General features: G+C 47.6%; 7 protein-coding genes and 1 non-coding gene across 8 annotated transcripts; 2 read left to right on the top strand and 6 right to left on the bottom strand.

Annotated features, from left to right (window-relative positions):
* Window positions 1-85: 85 nt before the first annotated feature.
* Window positions 86-1,033, bottom strand: CNBK2400 (hypothetical protein; the record flags this gene model as incomplete). Its single annotated transcript, XM_767776.1, has 1 exon — window positions 86-1,033. One exon carries the CDS (start codon window positions 1,031-1,033, stop codon window positions 86-88), a length of 948 nt encoding a protein of 315 aa, XP_772869.1.
* A 498-nt stretch (window positions 1,034-1,531) lies between these two features.
* Window positions 1,532-1,626, bottom strand: CNBKt030. The gene is made up of 2 exons: window positions 1,589-1,626; window positions 1,532-1,568 (listed from the first exon to the last, which is right to left on the bottom strand). It is a non-coding gene; the product is annotated as a tRNA-Ala (tRNA).
* Window positions 1,627-2,258: 632 nt separating this feature from the next.
* On the bottom strand, window positions 2,259-4,115 carry CNBK2390 (hypothetical protein; the record flags this gene model as incomplete). The annotated part of the gene is made up of 5 exons (XM_767775.1): window positions 2,259-3,118; window positions 3,171-3,651; window positions 3,706-3,864; window positions 3,942-3,996; window positions 4,054-4,115. The coding sequence occupies 5 exons, from the start codon at window positions 4,113-4,115 to the stop codon at window positions 2,259-2,261; spliced, it is 1,617 nt and encodes a 538-aa protein (XP_772868.1).
* A 1,048-nt stretch (window positions 4,116-5,163) lies between these two features.
* Window positions 5,164-9,565, bottom strand: CNBK2380 (hypothetical protein; the record flags this gene model as incomplete). Its single annotated transcript, XM_767774.1, has 13 exons — window positions 5,164-5,306; window positions 5,376-5,610; window positions 5,669-5,727; window positions 5,780-5,936; window positions 5,984-8,117; window positions 8,171-8,262; window positions 8,310-8,405; window positions 8,455-8,871; window positions 8,915-9,009; window positions 9,059-9,171; window positions 9,219-9,398; window positions 9,445-9,470; window positions 9,509-9,565. 13 exons carry the CDS (start codon window positions 9,563-9,565, stop codon window positions 5,164-5,166), a joined length of 3,804 nt encoding a protein of 1,267 aa, XP_772867.1.
* A 309-nt stretch (window positions 9,566-9,874) lies between these two features.
* On the top strand, window positions 9,875-11,956 carry CNBK2370 (hypothetical protein; the record flags this gene model as incomplete). Its single annotated transcript, XM_767773.1, has 4 exons — window positions 9,875-10,574; window positions 10,625-11,472; window positions 11,531-11,828; window positions 11,880-11,956. The coding sequence occupies 4 exons, from the start codon at window positions 9,875-9,877 to the stop codon at window positions 11,954-11,956; spliced, it is 1,923 nt and encodes a 640-aa protein (XP_772866.1).
* Window positions 11,957-12,320: 364 nt separating this feature from the next.
* Window positions 12,321-15,146, top strand: CNBK2360 (hypothetical protein; the record flags this gene model as incomplete). Its single annotated transcript, XM_767772.1, has 13 exons — window positions 12,321-13,248; window positions 13,334-13,602; window positions 13,654-13,807; window positions 13,856-13,968; window positions 14,023-14,189; window positions 14,250-14,397; window positions 14,453-14,534; window positions 14,587-14,632; window positions 14,687-14,696; window positions 14,756-14,882; window positions 14,936-14,977; window positions 15,028-15,070; window positions 15,122-15,146. 13 exons carry the CDS (start codon window positions 12,321-12,323, stop codon window positions 15,144-15,146), a joined length of 2,154 nt encoding a protein of 717 aa, XP_772865.1.
* Window positions 15,061-16,605, bottom strand: CNBK2350 (hypothetical protein; the record flags this gene model as incomplete). Its single annotated transcript, XM_767771.1, has 4 exons — window positions 15,061-15,386; window positions 15,438-15,594; window positions 15,648-15,763; window positions 15,825-16,605. 4 exons carry the CDS (start codon window positions 16,603-16,605, stop codon window positions 15,061-15,063), a joined length of 1,380 nt encoding a protein of 459 aa, XP_772864.1.
* Window positions 16,606-17,587: 982 nt separating this feature from the next.
* On the bottom strand, window positions 17,588-25,132 carry CNBK2340 (hypothetical protein; the record flags this gene model as incomplete). The annotated part of the gene is made up of 14 exons (XM_767770.1): window positions 17,588-18,929; window positions 18,983-19,297; window positions 19,349-19,483; window positions 19,539-19,669; window positions 19,716-20,792; window positions 20,846-20,995; window positions 21,056-23,333; window positions 23,386-23,606; window positions 23,657-23,891; window positions 23,940-24,007; window positions 24,058-24,187; window positions 24,234-24,306; window positions 24,360-24,999; window positions 25,052-25,132. The coding sequence occupies 14 exons, from the start codon at window positions 25,130-25,132 to the stop codon at window positions 17,588-17,590; spliced, it is 6,876 nt and encodes a 2,291-aa protein (XP_772863.1).
* Window positions 25,133-25,350: the final 218 nt, after the last annotated feature.

Genomic DNA, 25,350 nt, shown 5'->3' with positions numbered 1-25,350 from the left:
CAGTTAATAATAATGCAAACGTCATGTTGATATACGTAATTTTACAATGCTACTTCTCATATTTCCCACAAAAGATTCCCTGCCCTTACCATAGCCCAAACTCTTTCGCGACCCCTTCGGTCAACTCAAATACCTCAACATACTGATCAAACAGGTTCAATAACCTCTTCGGATCTTGATCCTTCTCCTTGTTGATTATATCCTTCACCAAACCCTTAATTCTCTTTGCTCCTACAACGTTCCATTGCACTTTGGCCCATCGTCCGCTCAAAGGCCCATCTCTCGTATAAAACCTATCATCATCGGCAACCAACTCATGATCATAAGACTGTTGAAGTACCCGTTCAGCAATCTGAACCGAAATGCGTCGATGAAATTCGTGCAGTTCCTTTCGCCTCTTCTCTGGCCAGCGAAAGTCGGCTATAACTCTAATCCATCGTCCACCCGGCCAACATTGTGGCATGCCATAGATACAATCGAGCTCTTCATCACTTCCGGAATGTTCAGAAGGGATAATATAAGTGAGAATACGAGGTTGGATGTCATTCATCAAAAACTCACTGAAAGTCTTGTAGACTTCAGTGGTATCGCCGTCAATGAATATAGCCAGCTCTTCAAAACGATCTCCGAGCTGTTGTTGGAAGTGGCGTCTGACGGGCGTTTCGGGTTCATAAAGACGGTTCCTTCTAACTTTCTTTTGAACGTCGTCTTCCGGTGAAGGGATGAGTGCGCTGGCGTTGATCTCAACTCTTTCGACGTTGGGAAACATCTTCAGCCACCGGTAAACCTCAGAGATTTCCCCTATCGTCTTCATCCCTTCATTGTCAAAGATTCTGAGTGCTCGGGTCCGTTGATATTGGTCGATTATAAGGAAAAACGTGTCGTCTTTGAGCTTGACGCCTTTAAAATTGCGCTCGCTGACGAATAGTGGAGGAGGAAGCTCTCTGATTGAGGGGCTGACTCTTCTGGGAGCGACTTGGGTATTGGGACGAGGCTCAGTCATGGCAAATCCGGTATAAGGTTGGTATGCCATCTTATTTCTGTTCGAAGCATGTGCAATGAGTAAAAGATTGCGCAGAACCCAGCGATTATCGTCACTTACTGATAGTGTCTGTGATCCTTCGAAAAATGAGCGCGTAGAGATGGAACTTGATATCAATGCAGGACGTGCAGTATGAGGTGAAAAACGTTGGCTCAAGAATATTGTAGAACAGAAATTCAATGCGCCTATTACTTTGAAACTATAGATTGATGAACAGCACGCAGGATTGGCGGGAGGCAAGACAAACTGAACGAAGAACGATAACGAATGGCGAATGATTGAGAACGAAGGCGGCGGGAGCAAATCTTTGTTGATGGACTTCCTCATTCTCGACACTTAAAATATTGCAACATGATGGGGTACTTCAGTAATCAACTTCGTGCAGAGTGGAACGAAACTGCTGAAAGCTGCATGTATACATGTTTACATTGTGTTTGAGGACCTTGATAAGAAAGGACAAAGACGAGAGATGTAAAATTAAAAAGGAAATGGAGGAGCTGGGAATTGAACCCAGTACCTCGTCAAAGAACCTATGGACGGAAGAAGATGCTAATGACGCGCTCTGCCAAATGAGCTACACCCCCAAAGTTATTACTGAGCTATTTGACTGTATACCTTGTATAACCTCAATGAAAACTACCACTTGGAAAAAAAGTAGAAGAGGAGAGCAGCCGCTTCATCTTCTTCTGACATAACTGAGTCGCATCAGTGGTAATAGGCAAGAAATCAATTTACTTTCTTTCAGACGTTGGAACGTATTAAACAATCAACATTGATATGATGTGTACAGGTGGGTGGCGGAAGGCATGGATGACAACAATTGAATGAGCGGTCCCACTTCGTAGATTAGTAGTAGGCCAATGTGCCGCGCAAGCAAAGCATTGTGACCCGCATGATGGTGGGTAGATATAATAAAGGCGATTTCAATGGTATCTGGACCAAAGCCATGATCAATTTTTAGTGCGTGTACGTAGACAAAAGCGCAGGTCTGATAACATACGACGAGGCACTGGCCTTGGGGCGGAAGGTGAATAGATAGCAAGACAACAATTCAACAAGTACCGCGACGGTGATATAAAAATGACAACAAAAGCACAACAAGCAAATGGCTAGGACTATATGTATGTGAGCTACCAGGCTACCCTATAATATACAGACATGCCGGATGTAGCTATATAAATCGAATCAAAGACAGGCAATCCGGAACTAACCGTTATTATAAACGTTTGGTCTCAAATGGCGGTTGCAAACCTTCGAGCACTTGTCCAAACACATGTTGCTCATCCGGAGAACTCCTCATTATGACATCTTTCAACCCACCTCTCCTTTGAGGTCCAGCACCCACGGCCTTTCCTCCGCTACTGCCTTTGGCGACAGACTCCAGAGCAGAACTCGGTAATTCGGCTCTTTGTCTCTTATTCTCTCTAGTGGAAGAAAGAGAGCCAAATTTGTCAAATTTCGGCAAGAAAGTTCCATCAGAAAAAGAACGATGAAGTGCTGATCGGCGAATATAGGATGGGTGTTTCAGAGGGGAGGAGTCAGAGGATGATGATTGCACGCCGAGAACGGGGGTACTAGAATCTTCAAGAGACGATATGGACAAGGATGCAAAGGCGTTCGGGGAGACATCCGTTGTTGGTAAATTGGAAGTACATGAAATGGGAAGGGCTGGGATAGAAAAGGCAGGACCAGTGGGAGTGCTACAATTTGATCCCGAAGATGTATCCAGACCCAACGCTGGGCCGAACCACTGCACATTCACCGTTGATGTGTCGCAATCCGACATTCTGCTTGAAACGGACATTGAAGGAGACGACAGCATGGCCGCTACCGGACTTGATAGTGAATGATACAAGTCTGGGCGTGACATTCGGGACGATGAGGATGCAGCATCTTCGTTATCGAACTTAAGAGGGTCTTGAGCTGCGTTTCCTACAGCTTGCTCATGCTCGAATTCGGCAAAAGTGAACGATCGTCCTCGTTGAAGTAGTGACGCGGGCCGTGCAGGTGGATCTGCAGACGCAAATGGAGACAACGACCGTTGTAAAGTATTATTTGAGAAGGGTGAGCTGAAAGCTAACATGATTGTAAGCGGCGGCAAACTGCACATAGCAAGGGTAAGACTTACCAATGGACGATGCAGAAGACGCCGATGGCTCCTCATCTCTTGCTGCATTGCTTTGCAAACAGTTTGACAGTCTTAGTGCCTCAGACAGCTTTCCAGGCTGTTCATTACCAAACAGACTGTCCATGCTATCGTTCTGATGCCTACCGACCCTCCCACCCTTCAGTGCGATCAGGCTTTCTTTGCCCTCTTTCAACTTGATATTTTCTTGCCTCTTCACGGCTGGAATGACCGAGTCTGATTTTTGCCGACGGTGGCCACCTATCGCAGACATGCTCTCTCGCCGAGCTATAAGAAACAAGCGCTGTCGGGTAGATCTCCATGTATGATGCCAGAATGATTTCGGTGAACGAGATGAAGATGAGGGGTCTTTACGAGATTGCGATTCAATAACCTGCGAGGTGATTTCATCAAGGGCCGCAGGAGGAGGAAGGGCTGAGGGCGGATATGCAATATTGAGTCGACGTGGAGGACGTAAGAGGAACTGATGATCTGTCAGCAATCCTGTAACTTCCTAGAGCGCAAATCTTTTGCTTACGCCTTGCAGCAAACCATCCTCATCATCTGTCCACTTTTCGTGCTCAAAATCAAGACTCTCAGTCGAGCCGCTGGCATCATCATCCAAAGATCGCTTTGTTTTAGCAAGGTTGGCCGCAAGCTCGACTGCAGGTATACCAGGCGTCATCATCAACGGATCCTGCGCGTTCTGTTAATAACTGATGGTTCCCATACTGGTCTCTACGTATCATACACAGGGATAATTGTTAGACTTGCCTGTTCTAGTGGAATGGGGGTACCCGGAAGCGGTGTATGGACATCTTCAGACATGCTGTGGATTTAGTTAGCCGAATTATCTTGGAGGAGCTGATTGTGATAGATGACATACGCCGACTGCATAGCAGAAAAAGAAAGCGTGGGCAGATCAGGTCTCCTGGATTTGGGAGGCATTTTTTATATTGAGAAACAAAGAGACAATTGGATGCGGCTATATCGATATGTGTCTGAAGTCACTCAGGTTACGCTGGCACGTAAGCCGTTGTTATGATGGAGATCCAAGGAAATAAATAATAATATTCGAGACGAACGCCCAACGCCGCCACGATGGAATGAGGGTGGCGAATGATCGTGATTACAGAGATCGGCACCTTGCCGATAAACTGGTGTTAAGTCGTCAAATGCGGTGTCGGAAAAAGGAGCATATGTGAAATGCAGTTATGTTAGGGTGACCACGCCAGATGTCTCCTCCTATAATAGTGGCCACCTTTTTATTGGTCACGAGTGGCGGAAGGAGAGAAACGAATTAAAAGGGCGATAAAGTGTGAACAGGAACTGGGACCTGAATGAATATCCCCGTCGCGCCGGTCCGTACGAGTAGTTTGTAACTTTTGCTGGAATCTTCGGATGTAATAAAAGTGCTGTTGTAAAAGATAAGACCAAAGGCAGGGGCAACGTATTCGACGGTCAATATATGTTGCCAAAGTGCTTGCCTCATCTTTCTTCCTTTTCTCTTTCCAGCTGGCCATTGGGCCTGACAAGGTCAGGAATCGAACGTTGCATTGCTGACGTGTTCCGCGGCGGCATCAACGCAGCCGGGTAGAGGCGGGAGTTGGGAGCTGTGAGTTAAGAGATTCGTTAGTGGAGATCAAAGTAGCTATGGTAAAGAGCGACACGGCAGATTCTGTCTGTTTGGTCTGACCGTTTTTGGATGCAAAAGGAAAGAACGAAAAACCCGTTACCGGCCGGCAGCTGTCTGCCTTAATTAATCAACCATCATAACCTTGTTCCTTTCATCATCTCTGACGCTCGGCCCGTAACGAGCAAATACGGTATGCGATAGCTAACCTCAAACATCCTTCATGTGGCGCATCACGTTTCAATACGCCCTGTAGGCCAATTGATTGAACCTAAATTATATCAATCAAAAAGGAGATATCATGTCAAGGTACCTCATATCTTCGTAACATTATTCCTCCTACCCCATACTGCTCTCATAACCTTACGCCTGGTAATCTCTAAATTCCTTCCATTTTTCATTAGCCAAAAGATTTTCTACAAACACATGGAAAGCGGGGGCTTGTTGAACTGTTGATGACTTGTACAAAGGAACAACAGTTCGAAGAGTGCTTCGCTGCATCTCGGCTATTGTTCTTGTCAGCCCTATCCTTCTCCGGAACGCATCACCGAAGGGAGAAAGAGGGGAACACTCACCCTTCCTCTCCAAGTCCTGCTTGACGGTGTCGTCCTTCACCTCAACATCCTTCATCATCCCCTTCAAGCTTTCCACCACCTCATCTAACCTTGGAATAACACTTTCCGGTGACACTTGCCCCAAACGTAAGAGAAGCATGAGACCGAGAATCTTAACCTCATTGACATCGGAAAGGGAAACAAGGACTCGGGCGGTGAAGGTGGGGAGATCAATTTTGGAGAAACATGCACCCAACTATGATGTACGATTAGTCTCCCACCTGCTTGCCTGCCAGACAGCGACTTTGACTTACAAGAGTGTACATGGTCTCATAAGCAGTCTTTCGGTTCTCTAGACCATCATCCTCGATAACTGACGGAAATAAGCTTACTGTCATCAAGCTGGGATTGATAAAGAAGCTCACCCTTCCAAGGACCCATGGTGACCTCTCTCTGCAATTCCTTTTTAACATAGGTCTCCTGGTACAACAGTGGTTGCAAAATGTCGAGCTTATCAACGATCAAGTAAGGCTTATTTTGAAGTGCTGCATTGAGGGAAGCAAGGGAAAGTCGGCGAACAATCTGTATTCTCGTCAGCGTCATCTATTATTTGAAATGTTACGACGCACCAAGTTCTCATCCTTCATTAATGACAAAAATTCAACAATGATGGGGGCAATGAGCTCATCGTACCCATTGGAGGTATCGATAAAGGTATACCTTACAGCCGCGGCAACTATAGCCCTGTTGGAAGGCGAAGAGTACAGCAACTGCTGAAGTTGCGGGAGGAACTTGGCTGGCACGGTGGTGGTAAGTTTACCGATGCAAGCGGCAATGACGTTTCGGATACCGTCGCCTCCAGTAGAGTCGGCCTTTGATGCAGGGGTAGCATCAGTGGCTGAAAAGAGAGGTGCCCATAGTGTATCGGCAAGAGATTCAAGCTGGGCAGAAGGGGAATGGAGAATAACTTCCTTGATAGCGTGTAAGAGCAAGAGTCGCTCGGATTCATCTTTAGCAGCGGAGATTCTCGTGATAATGGCGGGAACGTAGACATCAGGCACACCAACAGCCAAATTACCTGCTGCGAACGCCGCCGCACTCCTCACCTCTTCACTGTCGTGCTTGAAGAAAGATAAGATTATCTCAAAGAGATCGGTCTTGGTGGACAAGTTGACTATGCGACCGATCTCCCCAATACAGAGCAATGCAAGATAAGCGTCCGTTTCCTTGACGTTCTTCCCCTTCACCACATCCTCGAACAGCGCCAAACTCTCACCGGCACTCGCAATTTCGCCCTTGACCACACCACCGACACATTTGGCGGTCGTACCCCAAGCAGCAGTGCCACCGCTGGTAGCATCAGGCAAGGAATCCCTCTTCCCACTTCCGAGATTATTAGACAGCTCTTGCACGAGCTGCACGGCCCTTTCTGGCGAGTTGAGCGAAGCCGCGTAAGCGGTGAAGAACTCCGCCAAAGCATCGACGAGATGAGGATTGAGTGATGTTTTGAGGGTGGTAAGGATCTTGGGGTAAAGCTGGGCGTCAACTGTCGGCCGAGCGGAGGGTTGGTGGGTGAGTGCGAGGGCGATGGTCTGTAGAGCCATAGGAGTATCGATCACAGGAGTGAGCTCGATAATGAGACCCTCTGCAAGGTCGACAGGGAGAGCCTTGCCGACTCGCTCGATAATATTTAACAAGCAAGTAAACTCGGCATTTTTGGAGGTCCCACGTTTAGTTCGGCGAAGGGCGACGACGACTTCAGGCAAGATTTGGAGCAACCATCCTTCAAATTCGGGACCCTTGCACTGAGATGAGGCGGCAAGCTGGCCAATGACCACGATGGCGGTGGAAGCTGTACTCTCAGATCCGAGTCGGTTGGTAATGAGCGGCAAAGATGTAGAGAAGGAGGAGGCGAACAAGTCGCCTGACTGGACAAGGATGCTGCCAAGGGTAGCAAGAGCTTTCTCACGAACATCACCATCGACAGAGTTGTCTCCGAGGACTTCGGTGGTAGCTACGAACACTTCCTGGATAGGAGTACTGAGATCGCCAGAGACAGAAGCGCTAGACCCTGCAGGTCGAAGGGATTTGGTGAGTGCAGACGCGGTGTCGAAAGCTTCAAAACTGATTCGTTGCAGCTTGTCCTTCATGCATCTCACGATGGCTGGCACCAGGTTTCCGAGATGACTGGCAAAGGTTCTAGCGGAATGGGTGTCAAAGAACACTGTAAGGAAGGAAAGAGTGGCAATGGCCAACGAAGAAGAAGTGGCGCTATCTATGGTACGCAAAGCAGAAGCAGCTGCAGTACAGATAGGATCAGCAGAATCGTCTAAGCCGCCTCCAAGAGCAGTAGCAGCTTGCCGAAGGAGGCTGAATGATTGCTGACGGGTAGGAACCGACTTGGATGAGAGCTGGGTGAGGATGGCTTTGCTGAGTTGTGGAAGATATGACTGAAGGCTAGAAATGGGTCCATCGTCACTGACATAATCCTCGTCCATTCCTTCACTCCTCTTTCGCTTGTTCCTGCCGCCAGTAGCCAAGTCTGTGGATCTTGAAGTAGCAGTCTGCTTCAAAAGCATCTCGAAAGCCGCAAGGACTTCAAGTCGGACACTTTCTTCGCGTTCAGCGAATCGAGAAATGAGAACAGGAGTCGCAGAATTGTATAGTTCAGAAAGGAGGTCAGGACGGGTTGAGATTAGGGCGCGAAGAAGTTTGGCGGATGAACGTCGGATCTTCCAAAAATCGTCGTCTTCATCAGAATAGCTGTGGATATTTAGCGTGGTCCAGGCCATATAAGAAGTCGGAAGTTGACTTACTCGGCGTCGCCGTATTCGTCATCATCATCAACCTCCGCGTCACTTGCCATGTCAACATCATCATCATCGTCGTCCTCGAGGTCAACATAGTTCTGCCAAAGGTCAGGCAAATCCTCATATGGGAGGTTAAAAAGCTTACAGGGTCATATTTCACCAACACCAAAGATCTCTGAGTGATGGCGGAAATGTAGGGGAACATTTCACTGGGGCATCTAAGCACGAGGGCTTCAAGGGCCTGACACAGTGTTAATGATCTACGACTTTGAAAATGAAAAAGGGCATACGGTCAAGGCAGCTTCAACAGTCTCGACATCCTCCACATTCTTGGTCTGGCTCAAGATCAACTCGGCCAACTTCCCTTCGTTCACCAACTTGCCGATGCTGCCTGCACTCTTCCCTCGAGCTAGACTCGCGACAGTCCCCATCCAGATCCTTGAACTTTCTCCACCTTGGCCGACACCATTGACGATTTCCTTTTCGAGATCTTCATTGAAAAGCTGGGGGCTAGTGGCAATGAGTGATGAAAGTGTAGGGACTGCACGCTTTCGAATAGCCGGCCTGGCGTTATCGAGGATTTGGATGAGGGATGAGAGAGCGGTGGATTGGATAGCGGCTGAAGAAGCAACATTGGGGGAAAAACGGACAAAGAGGTCGGTAAGGATTTGGAGAAGCTCAGAAGCAATTTGAGGGTGGATTTCGTTCTATTCACTATCAGCGGTTGTTTAATAAAGTAAAGAGACATACAGTGAAGAGCTTGAAAACACGAGTGACGATACGTTCAATGTCGGAAAGGACTTGTTGGCTCTCTAATGGCATTTCAAGTACGACGTTCTTGAGAGCTGTGCTTTATTAGAATGGGGCACTTCATTCGCGTGGGGCAAAATTCACCAAGGCAAGAAGTATCTCTTCGCTCGTCGTTGTCAGACGACACATCCTCCAACAAAGAGTTGATGACCTTAGACAATGAACTTGGTCGAGGCTTCTTTACCATCAATGATATACTGTGTAGGGTCAGACAGTTTCATAAATCCACAAAATCTATGCTCACCAAGCGACAGCGGCAGATTTGACTTCACCGTTGGTATCAGCCAAGAGCTTGAGAACCATCTCTACAAGCTGAGATTCGGTGTAGTCATCGGTGTAATGCGGGTCTGGGCGACGAGTCGAGGAAGGTTGAGGAGCAAGGGTACGGGTGAGTTCCTTATTAAGGTCCACAAGTGCCATAATACTGTATAGGTCAGTATACCCCCTTCTGAGCGAGATACGCGTCTTACCGGTAGTCGGGATCGATACTCCTCATCTGAGATGTCAGCTCTAGCTTGAACGGTGTGGACGCACCTTTTCGAGGAGACCGGGGAGCTGGGAGCTTAGGGGAACGGCGGTCGCTCTGGACATATCTGAGGGACGGGAATGAGACAGGAAGGAGGAAGAGAAGGGGAGAAGGAGAGTGAGATGTATATAGTATCCGGTGAACACACCAGTAACGAATCCAGCCAACTATCAGCAGCAGCGGGCAGGTCAATGCCTTTGCAAGTGGTGATGTCACCACATCATGCGTGCCACACACAGGATTTGCCGCAATCTTCCGACGCGTCTAGGTACGCGATCTTGTGCTGTCTGAAGCTTATTCGGGTCCTCGCACAAACCATTTGACGTTTGACTCTTCGCTTTGTTTCTTCATCTACATCTCTCCATTCCCACGCCATGCCTAAGGGCACTTATCCCAGAACGCGCATAGCTGTTACAGCGGGATTGGCTATCTCTTTCCTTTTCCTCCTCCACTTCCTCTTCTCCTCTCCTGACCGACTCCTGGCGACGCAGAGATGGACGACTGCTTCTTCTTCCGTCATTCGTTCAAAGTTCCTTCGAGCAAAGGCCCAAGCCCCCAAACCTCCCATACACCATCCTATTCCCAAGCTCATGGCAGACGCCAGGAATGAGTTTGACCAAAAGCTCAAGAAACAAAGCAAGAGCTTGCCCGAAGCCGTTGCCGAGTACAAGAAGAGGTACGGGAGAAATCCTCCGAAGGGCTTTGATGAATGGTACGCGTTTGCGAAGGAGAACAATGCCGTCATCATCGACGAGTATGACCAGCTTGATCGTGATCTCAAGCCCTTTTGGCTCTTCTCTGGCCAGGAGTTGCGACGAAGATGTGTCCAAGTCGGTTTCTTGCCTTCGGTCGATTTGGTGAGGGTTGAGAAGGGTCAAACAAGAACTATCGATGTGTCAAAGGGCTTCGATGACTCTGAAGTTGGTGCCCGTGCCAAGGGTTTCCGAGTCATGCTTGAAAAGTTTCAAGCAAAGCTTCCCGATATGGATTTCCCCATCAACGAAAAGGCGGAAGGACGTATTCTCGTGCCTTGGGAGGAAAACTTATACTCTAACCTCACAGCTGATTCTTCTCGTAAGATTTATCTCTGAATTTTACCTGTTTATTCGCTGACTCTTTCGTAGTTGGTATTGAACACGTCTTGGGCGGAGAATTCATTCCCGATTGGCGAGGTGATGGTAACGTCTGGGAGGCGTACCGCCGAACTTGTGAACCTTCATCTCAAGCCCGTCGTCTGTTTGGTTCTCTCCGTGCCAATCTCAAAGAAGGTCAAGCTCCCGTCTCTCGTCTCGCCGATGCTGGTGTGACTGCCGACGCTCCTTCTGAAGACTTTTTCTTCCCCCAAAGTGTCGACGACAAATACGACTTTTGCGCTCACCCCTGGGCTCATTATAATCAAGGCCATTTCTTCTCCGATTGGCGGACTATCCATGCTCTTTACCCCATGTTCTCTCCAGCCAAGGGTTTGGGATACAGCGACATTCTTATTCCCAGTCACTACTATTTCTCCTCCACTAAGCGATACACTTATGGTTGGGATCCTGTCAACATGGTTATTAAGGACGTCGATGACATGGAGACTAAGTGGGAGGACAAGTCTGACGACATATTCTGGCGTGGTGCCACTACTGGTGGCGGTTCTTCTCCTCCCGGTTTCCTTGCTCAGTACCAGCGTCACCGATTGATTAAGATGACCTCTGACTCTTCCAATGTCAACAAAACTGTCGTTTTCGCCGATCCTCCCGGAACTGACCACTTCATCTCTGCTCAAGTGCCTATCGGGCAGCTGAACAAAGATATGATGGATGTGGCGTTCACAAAGGCAGTCGGTTGTACCCAATACCCCGGAGGATGTGACGGTATGCGAAAGGACCACCGATTTGCCGATGCTGTCCCTCTTGGTGAGAACTGGAGACACAAGTATTTGATCGATATCGACGGTATGGGTTACTCTGCCCGTCTTTTTGCTTTGGTGCGACTCCTTTTTCATATCTAGAAATGTTAGTCACAATTACTAACAGCAATCTTAGCTCAAGAGTGAAAGTGCTGTCCTCAAGTCTACCGTCTACACCGAATTCATGTCCGAATGGCTCCAGCCTTGGCTTCACTATATCCCCATCTCTCAAATGTACCAGGAAATTTACAACGTCCACGCCTTCTTCTCTGGCCCTTCGAAGGCTATGCTTGATGCCTCCAACTCTACTAGAACTCTGTATCAGCAGCCTGGGGTTCACACCAAGAAATTTGATGGGGATGCAGAGTTGAGGAAGATTGCCAAGGCGGGTAGGGAGTGGATGTTCACTATTGGACGAAAGATCGACATGGAAAGTGGGTATCTTCCCCTTGGAGATTATTTAATGTGGCTAACAACACGTTTAGTCTACGTGTACAGGTTGTGTCTTGAGTGGGCACGTCTTATGGCTGATGACCGTGAGGCCATGACCTACAACGGATAGTGATGCGTGCACAGGTTAGATTGAATAAATAGATGGTTCTTTTGGTGTCTTTGTACAACAATGCCTCTAATGCATTGCTATGTTTCTGATCATGGTTTCGACATGATTGTTTTCGCCATCCAGTGACTGGATAAACTTCACACTACTACTATACAATAATAAGACGACCTCTCGTAGATCTTGTTTGAATGATCTTTGTACATGTTGGACGCCGCGGAGAGGTCCGTAGATTAGAAAAACAGACGCGTCAATGGAACTTCGTTTTTGCCAATCGCAAGCCGATCTCCTGTCAAATCGAAAGGTTTCAAATAATAGCCTTGACTGGCCGGCTCCTACTTTCCTCATTCCCATCTATACCCCTCTCATGCCTCCCCACCAACCCGGTGATCTCGAACCCCCCCCGAAAGTTCCACCAGAAATTTATAACACCGTTCGCCAAACATGGGTTCAAACTTGGAAAGACTTTTACGCCTGGAAACCTCCCTCCACTCTCCCGGTCGAAGATGGCTGGGTGAGTATGCGAGCAGAGGAAGAGGATAAGAACCTTGTTAAAGATCATGAGGATTTCGGTAAGCGCATGGCCGCACTACTGGAGAAGTTTGAGCAGGAAAGTGGGAGAGAAGGAAAGTTGGCAGAGGTCGAGTTTGAAGGTGCTGCCGAACTTAAGCCTCTACAGAATACCAACAAATCGCCAATCGAATGGAACGTACATGGTAGACCGATTCGTCCTCTCCCACCCATCTACAGCCTTACACCCACTATTGATCCCGTCCCCGAGTACGCCTTTTGTATCTACACCCCTCGCAGCATCTTGTCACCTGATGAAGTTATTATGCCCTTTATGCCTACCTTTGACGATGACACGCTCGACATACCAGGATTCGAGACTGAAAAAGAAAAATATTCGTCTCTTTTTACTAGCTGCTTATGGGACTTACCGGGACGAGATGCTGATGTGGATATTATCATGTTTGAAACGTTGAAAAGGCTGGAGAAGCTAGAGGTAGAGAAAGAAGATATCGACAGGACAAGGATATTACCAAAAGAGTGTCTCTACGTGGAAAGTCTCGATTTGAGAAGAGATCTACCTCCATTTCCATTACCTCCTCAAAATATCGACTCAGTCACAGGAAGGAAGTTGCCGGATGGCCTAAATCATGTTGTAGGAGCAAAGAGGAAATGGGAGGAACCGTTAGAGCTTATTGAAGAGGATTTCGAAGATGATCTAGAAGGGTTTGAGGAAGCATGTTGCCATTATCCTACTTGCACAAGCGTCATGTGTATTAGGCATAGTATGTCAATATTTTTCCCTCGGCTTGGCTCAACTAACGCGAAGCTCAGCCGGCATGTATTTTGACGGTTTAACACGTAATACAGCCAGAGGCTCAAGCTTTAACGCCGGAAATCAGCGTCTACCTCGTATCTCATCAGTACTCCCTACCCTCTCTGAACCTTGCTCCCCCACATGTTACTCATTAACTAGTAATGAAGCGACATTAGGGGAAAGACTGTTGTCCATCCGACTGGAGAAGGAATGGTCGGAATCGGACAAGCAACAGCTTATAGATATACTTTCTGCATACGAAGGCTCAAGACTCGAAAGAATATGTGGATTGAAAGATGTCTTCAACCGAACTTGTGCAGAGGTGGGGTTTTCAAACTGTATACATTCATTTGCGTGGCTGACCAAATTTAAGGTCGCGCGGCAAGTCACCAGTATCTTACAAGATCGATCGAGAGGACCAAGTGTGCATGAGCCAGGTGCTGACATGGAATGTTCAACTCCTTCATCTACATCTGGATCGTTAAGGCCACTTTTACAAAGGTCAAAGTCCAGTAAAGCCCAATTGAGTACGTTGAAGGTTGTATCTTTTGGCAGAGAAAGCTAATAGGTTGTAGTACCGATAACCAATCGTTTGCCCGAGTTCGTGGAGTGCGAACATGAAGGCGAGTGTCTTCCAGGTGTTTGTAGTTGCGCCAATGGCAAGTTGCCATGTGGGCGACACTGCTCTGTAGGTTCTCTTCCCCCTTTTTCGTTCCCTTCTTGCTTATTAACGAGCCCAAAGTGTCCTTCCACGTGTACAAGGCGTCATCGCGGTTGCAACTGCCGCCGTATAGCGATACAAGAAGGCAGACCTGTAAGAGACGGCAAAATATGTATTAATGGTAAATGTCCTTGTATAAGGAGTTTCAGAGAATGTGACAAGGAGCTATGCGGCAGTTGCGGAGCTGCGTACGTTTTATGGCTTGTATCTTATCCATGGGTGCACTGACCTTCGTTGGTAACTGTTAGTGAGGAGCTGGTACAAGACGAGGAGATTCTCAAGACGACAGGTAGTTTCGGAAAGGATGGGGAATGGGTTGAGAACAAGGATAAAATGGCTCAAGGTCAAACATTCATCAGCTGCGGAAATATAGCTTTACAAAAAGCAAAGTGGCCGGTCAGTACATCGTTCAGTTAATCTTGGTTATTGATCATTAACTATCTGTTCGTAGAAGCTGAGAGTAGGGATAAGCAAGGTAGCAGGGTACGGGTTATTTGCCGACGAAGATATCGGCCAACATGTGCCTGTAGGGGGTAAGTGATGTTGATGCTGCTTATGGGTACAAATAGCTGCTCATCTGTATAGAATATGTGGGGGAGTATATTTCTGAATGGGAAGGTGATAATCGAAAGTGAGTAGGCACCACACATGATATATTTTCACAGTCGCTGATAGCTCGATCCAGTTTCGCTGAAGTATGTCTCTAAAAAAGTTCCCTTCTACCCTTATCCTACTAATCTTAACTCATTCGCAGTCTATTAATAAACGGCGATATCAATTCACCATCAACCCACAATTTATCATTGATGCTGGTTTCTTTGGTAACCACACGCGGTTCATCAACTCTGCTCAAGGAAATAATGTGAATTGTGTCGCCCATCGTGAGTTTCGGTTAATATTATTAGGACTTTGAGCCTACTGACCCGTTTGGCAGAGAGAGCAGTGGGTCACGAGCTCAGGATATTGTTTCTGACAAGTGAGTCTGACATCTGATTCAAAGTGAAGCTAATACTTTTGCCTGTTTAGCGAGACCCATCAGACGACATGAGGAAATCCATTTCAACTATGGGTACGCAAAAAACCCTGTAAATACTGGTGAAAAAGCTGACCTTTTCTTAAGAGACGACTTTTGGGATAATCATTAGACCGGTTTGCAGGCTCAATGAGAGGCGTAGAAGTGACAGAGGACGAAAGGAGGAAAGGAATGTCGGTAGGCCCATCGCGCTGAGAAAATGGCATTGGCAAAATAGATGTTGCAATGGATGTGGGCTTGGTGTTGCTGATGGAACAAAGTTTGGTCCTTATAAATGGGAACCTTTCGTGATCCTTGTGTGGGTCATACTTTTTTGAAGATAGCCCCCCTTTAGTCATACGACTAATCGCTTCTGTAGAGGGTATTAATGATATTCAGTTCATGTCTGCATGGTGAAACACACCTTTGACATGCCATAGACATAAAAGTATACGAGCATCGGGAAAGATAGTCAAGGCTGAGTTGATCTCCGCCGTGTCCTTATCCATATGGATTATTTTAGGTCGGATCTGGGACTCTTCACGCACTTGACGCAAGAATGCTGTGAGCGCTTTTGTACGCTGGAAAACCACGTTAAATTATGTCATCTTCAAACAGGAAATGGTTTGCTCACTGCAGCTCCGCAGATCGCCCGCTTCGTCTCCAATATGCAGTAAAACGCAGGTACACCAGTTTCGACATCGTGGACAATACAAGTGTAAAGCTCAAGATTGTCGCTGTTGGTACCGACTTGTACATAATATCGATCCGCATACATGCCCATTCAGACACCAAACCAAAGTCCGCTTACATGTCGCATCTAATGACATCTCTTCCACCTGGATTTCTCGCTCTCTAATATTGTCCAGAATGTGATGAAGGTCAAAGCCGATAGCGATGATTCCCTCCATCTCTGACATATCCAGATAGACAACATTACCCTCTCTTTCCTCCTGCTCAAGTAGCTTTTTCATTGATACCACTGGGTCATTGTCAAGGCGGTATGGTTCGAGCAAGATGTCCGACATTCGGTTACGAATCTGGTCATCAGTGAGCCAATGGTACTGGTTATTGAACTCTTCGATAATAGCCAATACATCCTTGGCTTTCAGATTATTGGCAACCCTAGACTTGAGGATTTCACGGATACGCTCCTCTACTTCAGAAGGCACATCGGTACGCTGATACTTGATGTGAGGGATAGCATGCTTCGCTGTAATGGCGATAACACCTCGCTGACTGTTGTAGCGAATGGAGAAATGACCGCGACAGGGAAACCTGTCCATCCCCCTCCTGCCTTCGCGTCTTGCTTTGGGGGCCTTGGACTGAGAAGGCGAAGGTGAAAGCGGAAGTGAGAATGAGGTAAGGGATGTTGCTGAGGGGACATTGAGGGCGAGCCTAGCTTTGGGCGCCAGTGACGAGCTTTGACAACAGTCATGTGACCCTCGAAGCATTGCCATCGACTTCGGTTTTATCTTGCCTGTACAGATGCTAGCCATGCAAACCGGGTGATAAGGATGGGCTGACACAAAACGACAGCCGCTACCGGAGTCAACACCGGTCATGCTCTGCGCTAAATCTTTCGCAAACATCTCTATAGCTTTTCCCTCTACCGTCGGCTTCTGCGCTGCGGGCACCTCCCAGTCGCCTTGGAAGTTTATAGGTTTGTCATGGACCGAGGCTCGAAGCTTGATCTCCTCTTCAGAACCATTTTTATGCCCTTAAATCGAAGTATTGGGTCAACACTGTGGATATGACAGTGGATTGAAGCACGGAACGCGTTCGCGAGAGCTCCGAAACTGTCATACCTCTGGATTTCCTAAAAAAACGCTGTCAGCGTACCTTTCCTCTGCGGCTTCAAGGCGAGCTTACTGCCGGCGCCTCAATCTTTCTCCTTTCGATAGCTGCTACTTTCTCCGTTTTCTTTCTTGTTCTGTTCGCGCGACTTCTTTCGCGGCCCAGATAAAGACACCTGAGGCATTGTGTCTTCGGCTTTTCCCAGTGGCAGGTTACGTAGACCATTTAGTTGGCGATATATAATCAGGGACGATATGGATAGATGGATGCATAAAGAAGGAAGCAGTGGTGGAAGAAGAAAATGACTGACCGCGTTCGTTGTTTGGGTTACATAGTTTGGTTTTTGTTTTGTTTTATTATTTGGTTGGTTTTTGTTTGTTTTTTCTGGTTTACTATGGAAAGAAGGCCACTAATATATGTGGTAGACATGCACACTCTGAACAATTTTTTTGCAATGAACTATCCGACTCGGACACCCCGTAGCTACCGATTGATATAAAAATATGCATGCAGTTGGCCAATATGTGTCCTGCAGACGGTGAGAAAGGAGAAAATGCAATCGGTCAGATTGCTATGCAATCTTCCAATGAAAATGGCTAATAGCCTTGCTTATAGGGGCGTTTTTATTAAGGTTTATAAGTACTACTTTGGAGGTGAAAGAGGTGCGTCTTTAATAGGTGCATGCATGCCTAATAAATGTAATTAAACTGATTCTCGCGCCTGATCAGGACGCGGCCAGGAGGATTCCGTGCGTATTCATAATCGATGAGCCTCCTCCTAGGCTTTGTACTCCTCTTGAGGTATTTCTTCCCAGTCTGTCTTTTCTTTGAGTTCGGCCCTCCTCGTGTTGAAGATAGTCATGTCAATGGTGTCGAGGGCTAACAGTCGATGAATATGAACTTTTTTCTGCTGTCCGTACCTTCGCACTCGACCGATGGCTTGCGTTTCTACGGCGCGATAGTTGAATAAAGAGTTGGTGAACAAGGGGCCGAGGAAGATAGCATGGTTGGCAGTGGTCAGATTAGATCCAGCGGCGCTTGCATCATTCATCTTGAGGAGCAGTACTCGTGCAGTATCGGCATTCGTGGACTGGAAACGATCAAGAGTATTTGCTCGTGACTTGGCAGAACCGGATAGCGTGACGTGTGGAATTTTGCCTGCAGACAGAGCTTCAGACACCTTGCCTGCGAGGTCTTCCCATTGAAGGAACACCAACACGCGCTCATCTTTGGGGATAGAATGGATGAGATTGACTAAATGCTCTAGTTTGGCACCATACCGCCCTGAGGAAAGCTCGCCTTCAGTGCCCAGCGAGCTGACCTTGACCATATTGGTCGGTCGCACTGCGGCATGGCATTCACCGGACTTAACACATCGTTGAGAAGCCACTGCCTTACGCATGCACTCATGGCAGGCGACATGACCACAGCAAGACAGAACAGCCATTTCGATATCCGGATTGGTGGATGGCTTGTGTCCACATTCCGAAGATTCAAGTACAATTTGGGCATCGCTCTTGCCTTTCTGAATTTTCCTGACAACCTCAAAGAAGCGTAATGATCTGACTCTCGCCACCAATTCCTTGACAAGTTTACGGAGAAGATGGGTCTGCTCTCGGAGCTGCCATTTGACGTCATCCATTCTGGCCCCACTGGCTATTGACGGAGACTGCTTATCTGAAGGGGAGAGCGGGATACTGCCGTCCTTCACACCACACTTCTCTATCACGTTGAGCAGTATGCGTGCAGCTTCGATGTCGCCTTGATGTTTCGAGATGTTGGAGGAAAATGCAATCCACTCAGCAAATGGTTGACGTTCGTCATCATTCTTGCTAAATCCTCCCTTCTTCTTAATCCATCCATGCAAAGCTATTGCCTGGTTGACTGACCGAGAAAGGTCTTCTTGACAAGCGAGCAACTGCCTAGCTCGAGCGCTGGTGATATGATCACAGGCTTCTTGGGCAGTCTTTGCGTCCTGAGTCTTATCAGACAGATCAAGGGTGAAATGGCAGCATCGTTTAAGCAAGGCTTCTTCTGCCGTCTTCGAATCGGACAAGGCCTCTTCAAGTCTAGCGTTGCGATCACCTTGAGTAACATTCTTAAACTTCGTCTCCTTACGCCTGCGATAGGTATCACATTAGTTATGTCACCGCCAACGAAGAGGGAGACTCACGCTTGCATTTCCAAAGCCTGAAGATGATGCTCAAGTTCAAGGTATATGGCACCTTCTGAAGCTGGCAGTTTGAAAGTACGGATATGCTCGACGGTGGGTATATCCTCAATCTCTGCGATATTTTGGCGCATAAAGACGTTCAAGAACTCCTGCGCCAGTTCATCCCGTCGATTATGCCAGGCTCGTGAATGGATCTCCCTAAACGCGTGGAATTTCTCGGCTTGGGTCTGTTCTTTTGCACGAGCTTTCTGATACTGGACGTCGCCCTCGCCATCATCCTGCACGCCAAGGTGTATACCCATGAATGTTGCGATACTGAAGTTCTATTTAGTCTCGACGGCCGGAAAAGAAGATTTTTAGACTTGCCTTCTAATTGCTGCAAAATCGCTGACAGGTGGAGTGCCAGACAGAATCCATCGGTATGAAGAAGAAAGGCGTAAAACAGCCGCAAGGCTTTTTTTCTGAAGATAAGTGAATTCATCCGCAATGACTCGACGGAATCTGTAAACACGATATTTAAGCTATAGTCCCTTATTGCTAACTTAAATTCGCTCACCGAAACATATGAAGGACTGGATTGGGCAGCAACTTGTAATCCTTTTTGACCGAAGCACTGAGAATTGATTCTGAACCGGTGAAGCTGTGGAATTTGGGTATAGGGATGTAAGTCTTGCTTTCCTCGTCATCCTGACCACAATTAGTTACGCAAGCTAGTCAATGGCATTTTACTTACATCTTCATCTTCGGAAGCTTCCCACCGCTCAAGTTCCTCCTTGGTAATGGGCTTCGCTTTGGAATCACTGCTGTGTTTGTCTCTATACGCCTGTCCTTTCATTCTTCTGCCGAAGCTAACGGCAATGTGTACTTCCTTCTTAGCTCCGGCGCTATCTACCAAACTTTTCTTCTTATCCTCCATAGCCCTCATGGCTGCCTCGCTGCCTTTTTCTTTCAAGATTTCCGTCTGTGACATAAGACTTTCCATAGCTGCATCTAGCCTGTCACAGAAGAATCGTCCACCCTGGGTGTCATTAAGCCATTCTCGAGGCCGGGCAGAGAGGTACTCGAATCGAGACCAATAGACATCGGACTCGAAGATTTCTGATGCCATGACGATGATATCAGCTTTGCCGAGTTCAGCGATGGTCTTCCCTTGTAAATCTTTCATCCCCTGAATGACAATAACTTTGAACATGCTGCCGGTAAATCGCGCTATCTCGTTGGGCCATTGTTTACTAAGATGACCAGGCACAACAATAAGCGTCGCTTTCAGGTCAATCAAACCGGGCGGGGCAGGCTCAGGTGCAGGAAGGGACATGGTCTGCGCAACCAGAGCGATGGAGATAATTGTTTTGCCGTAACCAACTTGATCCGCAATGACACCTCCGCGGACCATGACTGGCCTCTCAGCCTTACCCTCTGCTCTCCACCCTACAGCAGGAAGCAAGGACTCAGAAATCTCTTCTTCAACAAACGTATGGGTTTTCCCGGCTGCCTTCTCTTGTTCTAACATCCACCACAAAGATCGCAATTGTTCTTTACGAAGGGGTAATTTGAAAGCTTCGGGTTGAGAGTTTTCAGGATCTTGTTTGTTGCTTGGTAGGATAAAGACGCGCCGAGGTTGAAAGGTTTCGGCCACATGGCCAGGAGTGAGACGCCAAGAAAGACTGATTTTATGTTCGGAAGTGGTCGGCGGGAGCCGTGAGAGTGCACGGTGGGCAAGGGAAACAATGTTGAGACCGATACGGAACGAACCTATATCCCCATCGAGCCTAAGCTGGACAACAAAGGGCGAGGGTCGATGCTTGAGAGCCTATTGAAAAGAGTCAAAACCCTCAATATGCAATGAGAAGTAAATGTGCTTACATGCTCATACTGCCCAGCTTCTAACTTATCTTCGAACGCAATGATGGTACTCTTCGTTTTGTTTCCCTTTTTGTTTGTCTTACCTTCCCTTTTTATCCAATGGATCTTAGGTGGTCTTGGGGCGCATCTTTCGCAAACATTCTCGGGTACCTAGAGACATCGCACAGTCTTTCATTAGTTGAAGGCTGGGTAGCTAGGAATGTAACGTACGTCGTCGGTAATATGGGTCCAATTTTTTAGCCCATCAAGCGGAGGCAATCTCTCGGTGATCCAGGCTAAATTGGCAAAAGTGGTATTGCCTTGATGTGATAAGTCGATTTCTGCCCAGGCTCCTCGTCGCCACATACTCTCCGAATGAGTAGGATCAAGTGGAACGCGACAAGACAGAAGAGCCATTGCATGAGAACATCCTTTAGTTGTTAACGATGCTGATATGGCAGAAGCCGATGCAGGGATGGCATAGGTGGCCCTGTCACGATGGATTTCGTTTGCCCCGGCATCATTGGCAACGACAGCGATATCATCGCCACCTATGGCGGTCAGGTGGGCTTCGGCACATTTCACCCATGCGCCAGAGACATCCAGCTTCACCTTTCTCTGTTTCTCATTGCCTTCCCGCCACTTGGAATCCAATCGAGCAATCACTGGTCGCTCCGTTCCATAGTCCAATCTTTCAGTACTTGTAGAAAATACATATCTGTCTTCACGCGATTCGCCACACCTGGTAGGATCAAGGAAGAAGTAGAGCTGAGGGAGACCATCTTCTGAAGGATCGGGCTTCTTCTTATGAAGTGACGACATCGCCTGGCCGCATCGGGGAAGAAGCTGATAGGTACCAGATAGTTTTCTGTCAAGCGCATTGTCATCTTCCGCTTGGAGGGAAATTTCAAGTTCGGACCATCGAGTGGTGTGGGCGAAGGGACCTTGGAGACCAAGCGAAGCTTCCCAAGAAGGTAACAATTCTCCCTTACCCGTAATCTCAATGTCGATAGACTTCATAGAGGGGATACAAAGTTCCCAAGGACCGCACAGGACGTCTTGGCCGCCGATATCAATTTGAAGTCGAGCTACCGGATGAAGAAGAAGAGCTCGAAGTTGGCTGTTATTGGGCTCGGATGGAGGTGCCTTGATGGTCAGTCGCCACTCCGGAATTTGGTTGCGAAGGACAAGACTAAGCATAGCACCGCGTGCTTCATATACTGCCGTCCAGGTGCTTTGTCTTTTGAGATATCGGAACCTGAATTCAGCATCGTGTATTCCTTCTAGAAGCGCTGTACTCCATAACTGCCAATCAACATCACTAACGCTGCCTCTGTTAGACTTTTCAGCCGCTTTCCTGACAGCATTTAGACAATGATCGGTTAAGCCAGCAATCCGTACCCGCATGGGGAGCAAGCCCTTGAATATTTTCTCAAATTCCGCTGGCTCAACTCTCTGACTGGCACATGGCGCATAGACATGCTCAGGTCTGCCCCCACAAGATTTACAGGCACGATAACTGCATTCTTGACACTCAAGTATGTTTGGAACGATGCCAGATTGCCCTTCACATTGACAGTGCCTAGAGCTTCGGAAAGCCAGATCGAGGATCTCAGATAGATTGGACTTGGAGACTTTGGCAAGGTCGAGATCATGACGCTCGAGAGAATCTTCGCCGATGATCCGGCCAGCAACTTGCTCATCGTCTATTGCTTCCTTTTCGAGAATCAAAGCAGCTTCTTTTCCAGGGTTAGTGCCCTCAATGATCTTGTGGCATGCCACCTTGAGCGCAGCGATCATTGCAGAACCGACAACAGTGGTGGTCATGGCATTGCCTGCCAGATCAGCCAATTGATCTTCGTTCTCATTTGTAAGAAGGAGCTCTCGAACGGGGATGCCTTGAAGAGCTAGAGCCTCGCGTCCAGTGACAGGGCCACCACGGATAGTGACCCAGGGAATCATGTTGGGTGTCAGGCAAGGGGCAAGAGCTGTCTTTGATGAGCCAGTCTGTCGATCAACGTTTTGACTGACGTTCCAAATGCAAGCCTTGAAACCAGAGTCAATACCGTCTTTTGCCATTCGCAAGGTGGAAATCTCCAAGAGATCGACTACCCTTTCCGTCTGAGCAAGGAGCCAGTCATTCCATGTCCAGTCCAGCCCCTTACACACACCCGCTTCTTGCCAGGAAGTTAGAGGCCTCAATAAGCCGAGGGCTTCATCTTGCCTAGCACGCTGGTGTCTTGATTCGCATCTGTTCCAGTCTGTAGTCTTGCGAGAAGTACCATCTGCCTGCGCGCGCGCAGAAGCCAATTCAAGACGAGCGCGATGTATGTTGGGATCATCTGTATGAAGTAGGAATGCTTCAAATGGGGAAGACCATGGGCGACGAAGATCTTTCACGGTCTGGGCCCACTTCTCAGGAAGATTTTCTGGTTCAGGAGATGAGGGAGTAGCAAAAAGATAAACTCGAGTTCGAGTATGGGGAATATAAAACTCTTTAGTATCAAGTCTAGGCATATTTCTCAGCGATCAACATCATTAAACCTTTATGTGCTGCGTACCGTGTATACTGGGCGTCATAGTCAATCTGTCCAAAGTACTCAACAACCCTATCCCAGGGCGCGTTACAGACATTTTCCAAAATGACGATCGGGGGCTGATGCTTTTTGACCCATTGTAACATGCCACGAAAAGTTCTTCCAGATTCACCGTTGGCATCAATATCCTGTTGGACGTTATTCAGATTGGAGTAATCGACGCAGGAAGTACCAGCGATGAGAATCTGAGTAGTGTATCAATTGCTGACCATTTTCGTCACACAGATATACTCACATCAACATCACCAGGTACCTCAACCATCGAGCCATACGCCGTATGAGCTCTTTTCTTTCCTAGTTCAGTTACATCCCTGAACAGAACAGGAGGAGCGAAGTTGCGCTCGATATAAGCCTGCTTGAATGGTTCAATCTCACAAGAGAAAACGTGTTCAAACGCTAATGTAAGGCCATGCTGAGCTTTGATTGCTTTTGCGATCATGTTGAGAGCAAGGAGAGGGGACTCGGTGCCGCTGTCATATTCTGAGCAATGGTGACCGTAACTACTAGATGGCACTTACGAGCACATTGTAGCTACCCGGAGTTTTCGTCCATTCAGCCGCCTGACCAGTTCAATTATGTCTGGGATCTGATGAGATATTATCAGCTGAGCCAAAGTATTTAATAGTGTCGGCTTACTCTGGAAACAAGGTGATCGAACATGGCTTCGATGTCGCTTATTGGAGGTAGGTCCTCGCTCATGTTCCTTACAGCAGCTTTGATATCCAATTCCTGGCCGAGGGGTCTCACACCTGTGACGAAACTACCACTAGACTACCATTAACGATGTTCAACAATGAAGAGGAAGAACGTACAGATTCGCTGGTTTGGGGCGTAATTTTGCCTTGGGCAAAGAAGTTCTTGCCTTCTTCGCAGATTTTATTATTTCTAACCCTCAGATTTAGCGCTTAAGAACATAGAAGCGCAGAAGTTGAACTTACCCTCATCGCTTTCAGGCTCTTCCGCAGATCTTTCCTGTTCGCTATCTTCATCTGATCTGAAATGCACATCACCGTCATCGTCCTCGTCCCATTCACCACCTTCAAAGACAAAGTCGCTTTCATCGTCGCTAGACGTCTTACGCTTTTTGTTCGGATGCAATTTTCTTAGAGACGATCGCTTGGCTGTTTTTGAGACAGTAGATCGAACAGGGCGTCTTGTAGGGAATGAATTGGGATCTTCCTCACCAATGCTATTCGCTTGGGGACTTGTTATGCTTGAGCGATGAGGGGATGGCTGGCCTGTTGAGTAAGTGGCGCTGCTCTTTCCGTCGATCCTCCGCGTAGTGATGACGACCTCTACCTTGCGCGCTAATTTGACTTCTTTTCTGACGGGAGGGGGCAAAAGCCTTGGTTTTCCAGGATTCTTTTGGTAAAATTCTTGAACGAGTGAACAGTTTTCTCCTCCAATACCATCCTCGTCCTCCCACGTTCTCTCGTGCACAGCATAACCGGCCCAGTGGATGAGATACTGTAAGATTTGGCGTCCTTTTCTTCTGATAATTCGCGAATCGGCAATGTAGTCAATTTCGTACCAGTCATCGCCATCCTCTTCTGACTCTACCTCCGGCGAAGGAGATGCCTATGACAGACGCGTTAACAATACCGTTATAGCTCTTCGAGTTTCGACTCACGCGTTTTCTTTTCTGTGATTGGATGCTTGGAATGTTTCTCATATTTTCCCCATTTACAGCTCTGCCTTCCGTTTCCTTCATGTCCAATTTGAAGTTGGTGTCTACGTTGTATGACACACCGGTTGACTTGAAGTAGCTCGTCTAACGGAGGTAATTACTGTCTTTGGAAGAACCGTCACCAAAGGCGAGTGCAGTGAAGGGCCTAATTGAGAATTTAGAGTCTGGGATCAGTACACCAGGACACGAAACCGACTCAAGGACGAAGTGACGAAGGAATGAAGCTTCGTCAAGTCGCGTCT

This window comes from Cryptococcus neoformans, chromosome 11 (assembly GCF_000149385.1).
Source record: "Cryptococcus neoformans var. neoformans B-3501A chromosome 11, whole genome shotgun sequence".
NCBI lineage: Eukaryota > Fungi > Basidiomycota > Tremellomycetes > Tremellales > Cryptococcaceae > Cryptococcus > Cryptococcus deneoformans.
Note: the sequence above shows the minus strand (reverse complement) of the source record. Positions and strands in the feature narration are given on the sequence as shown.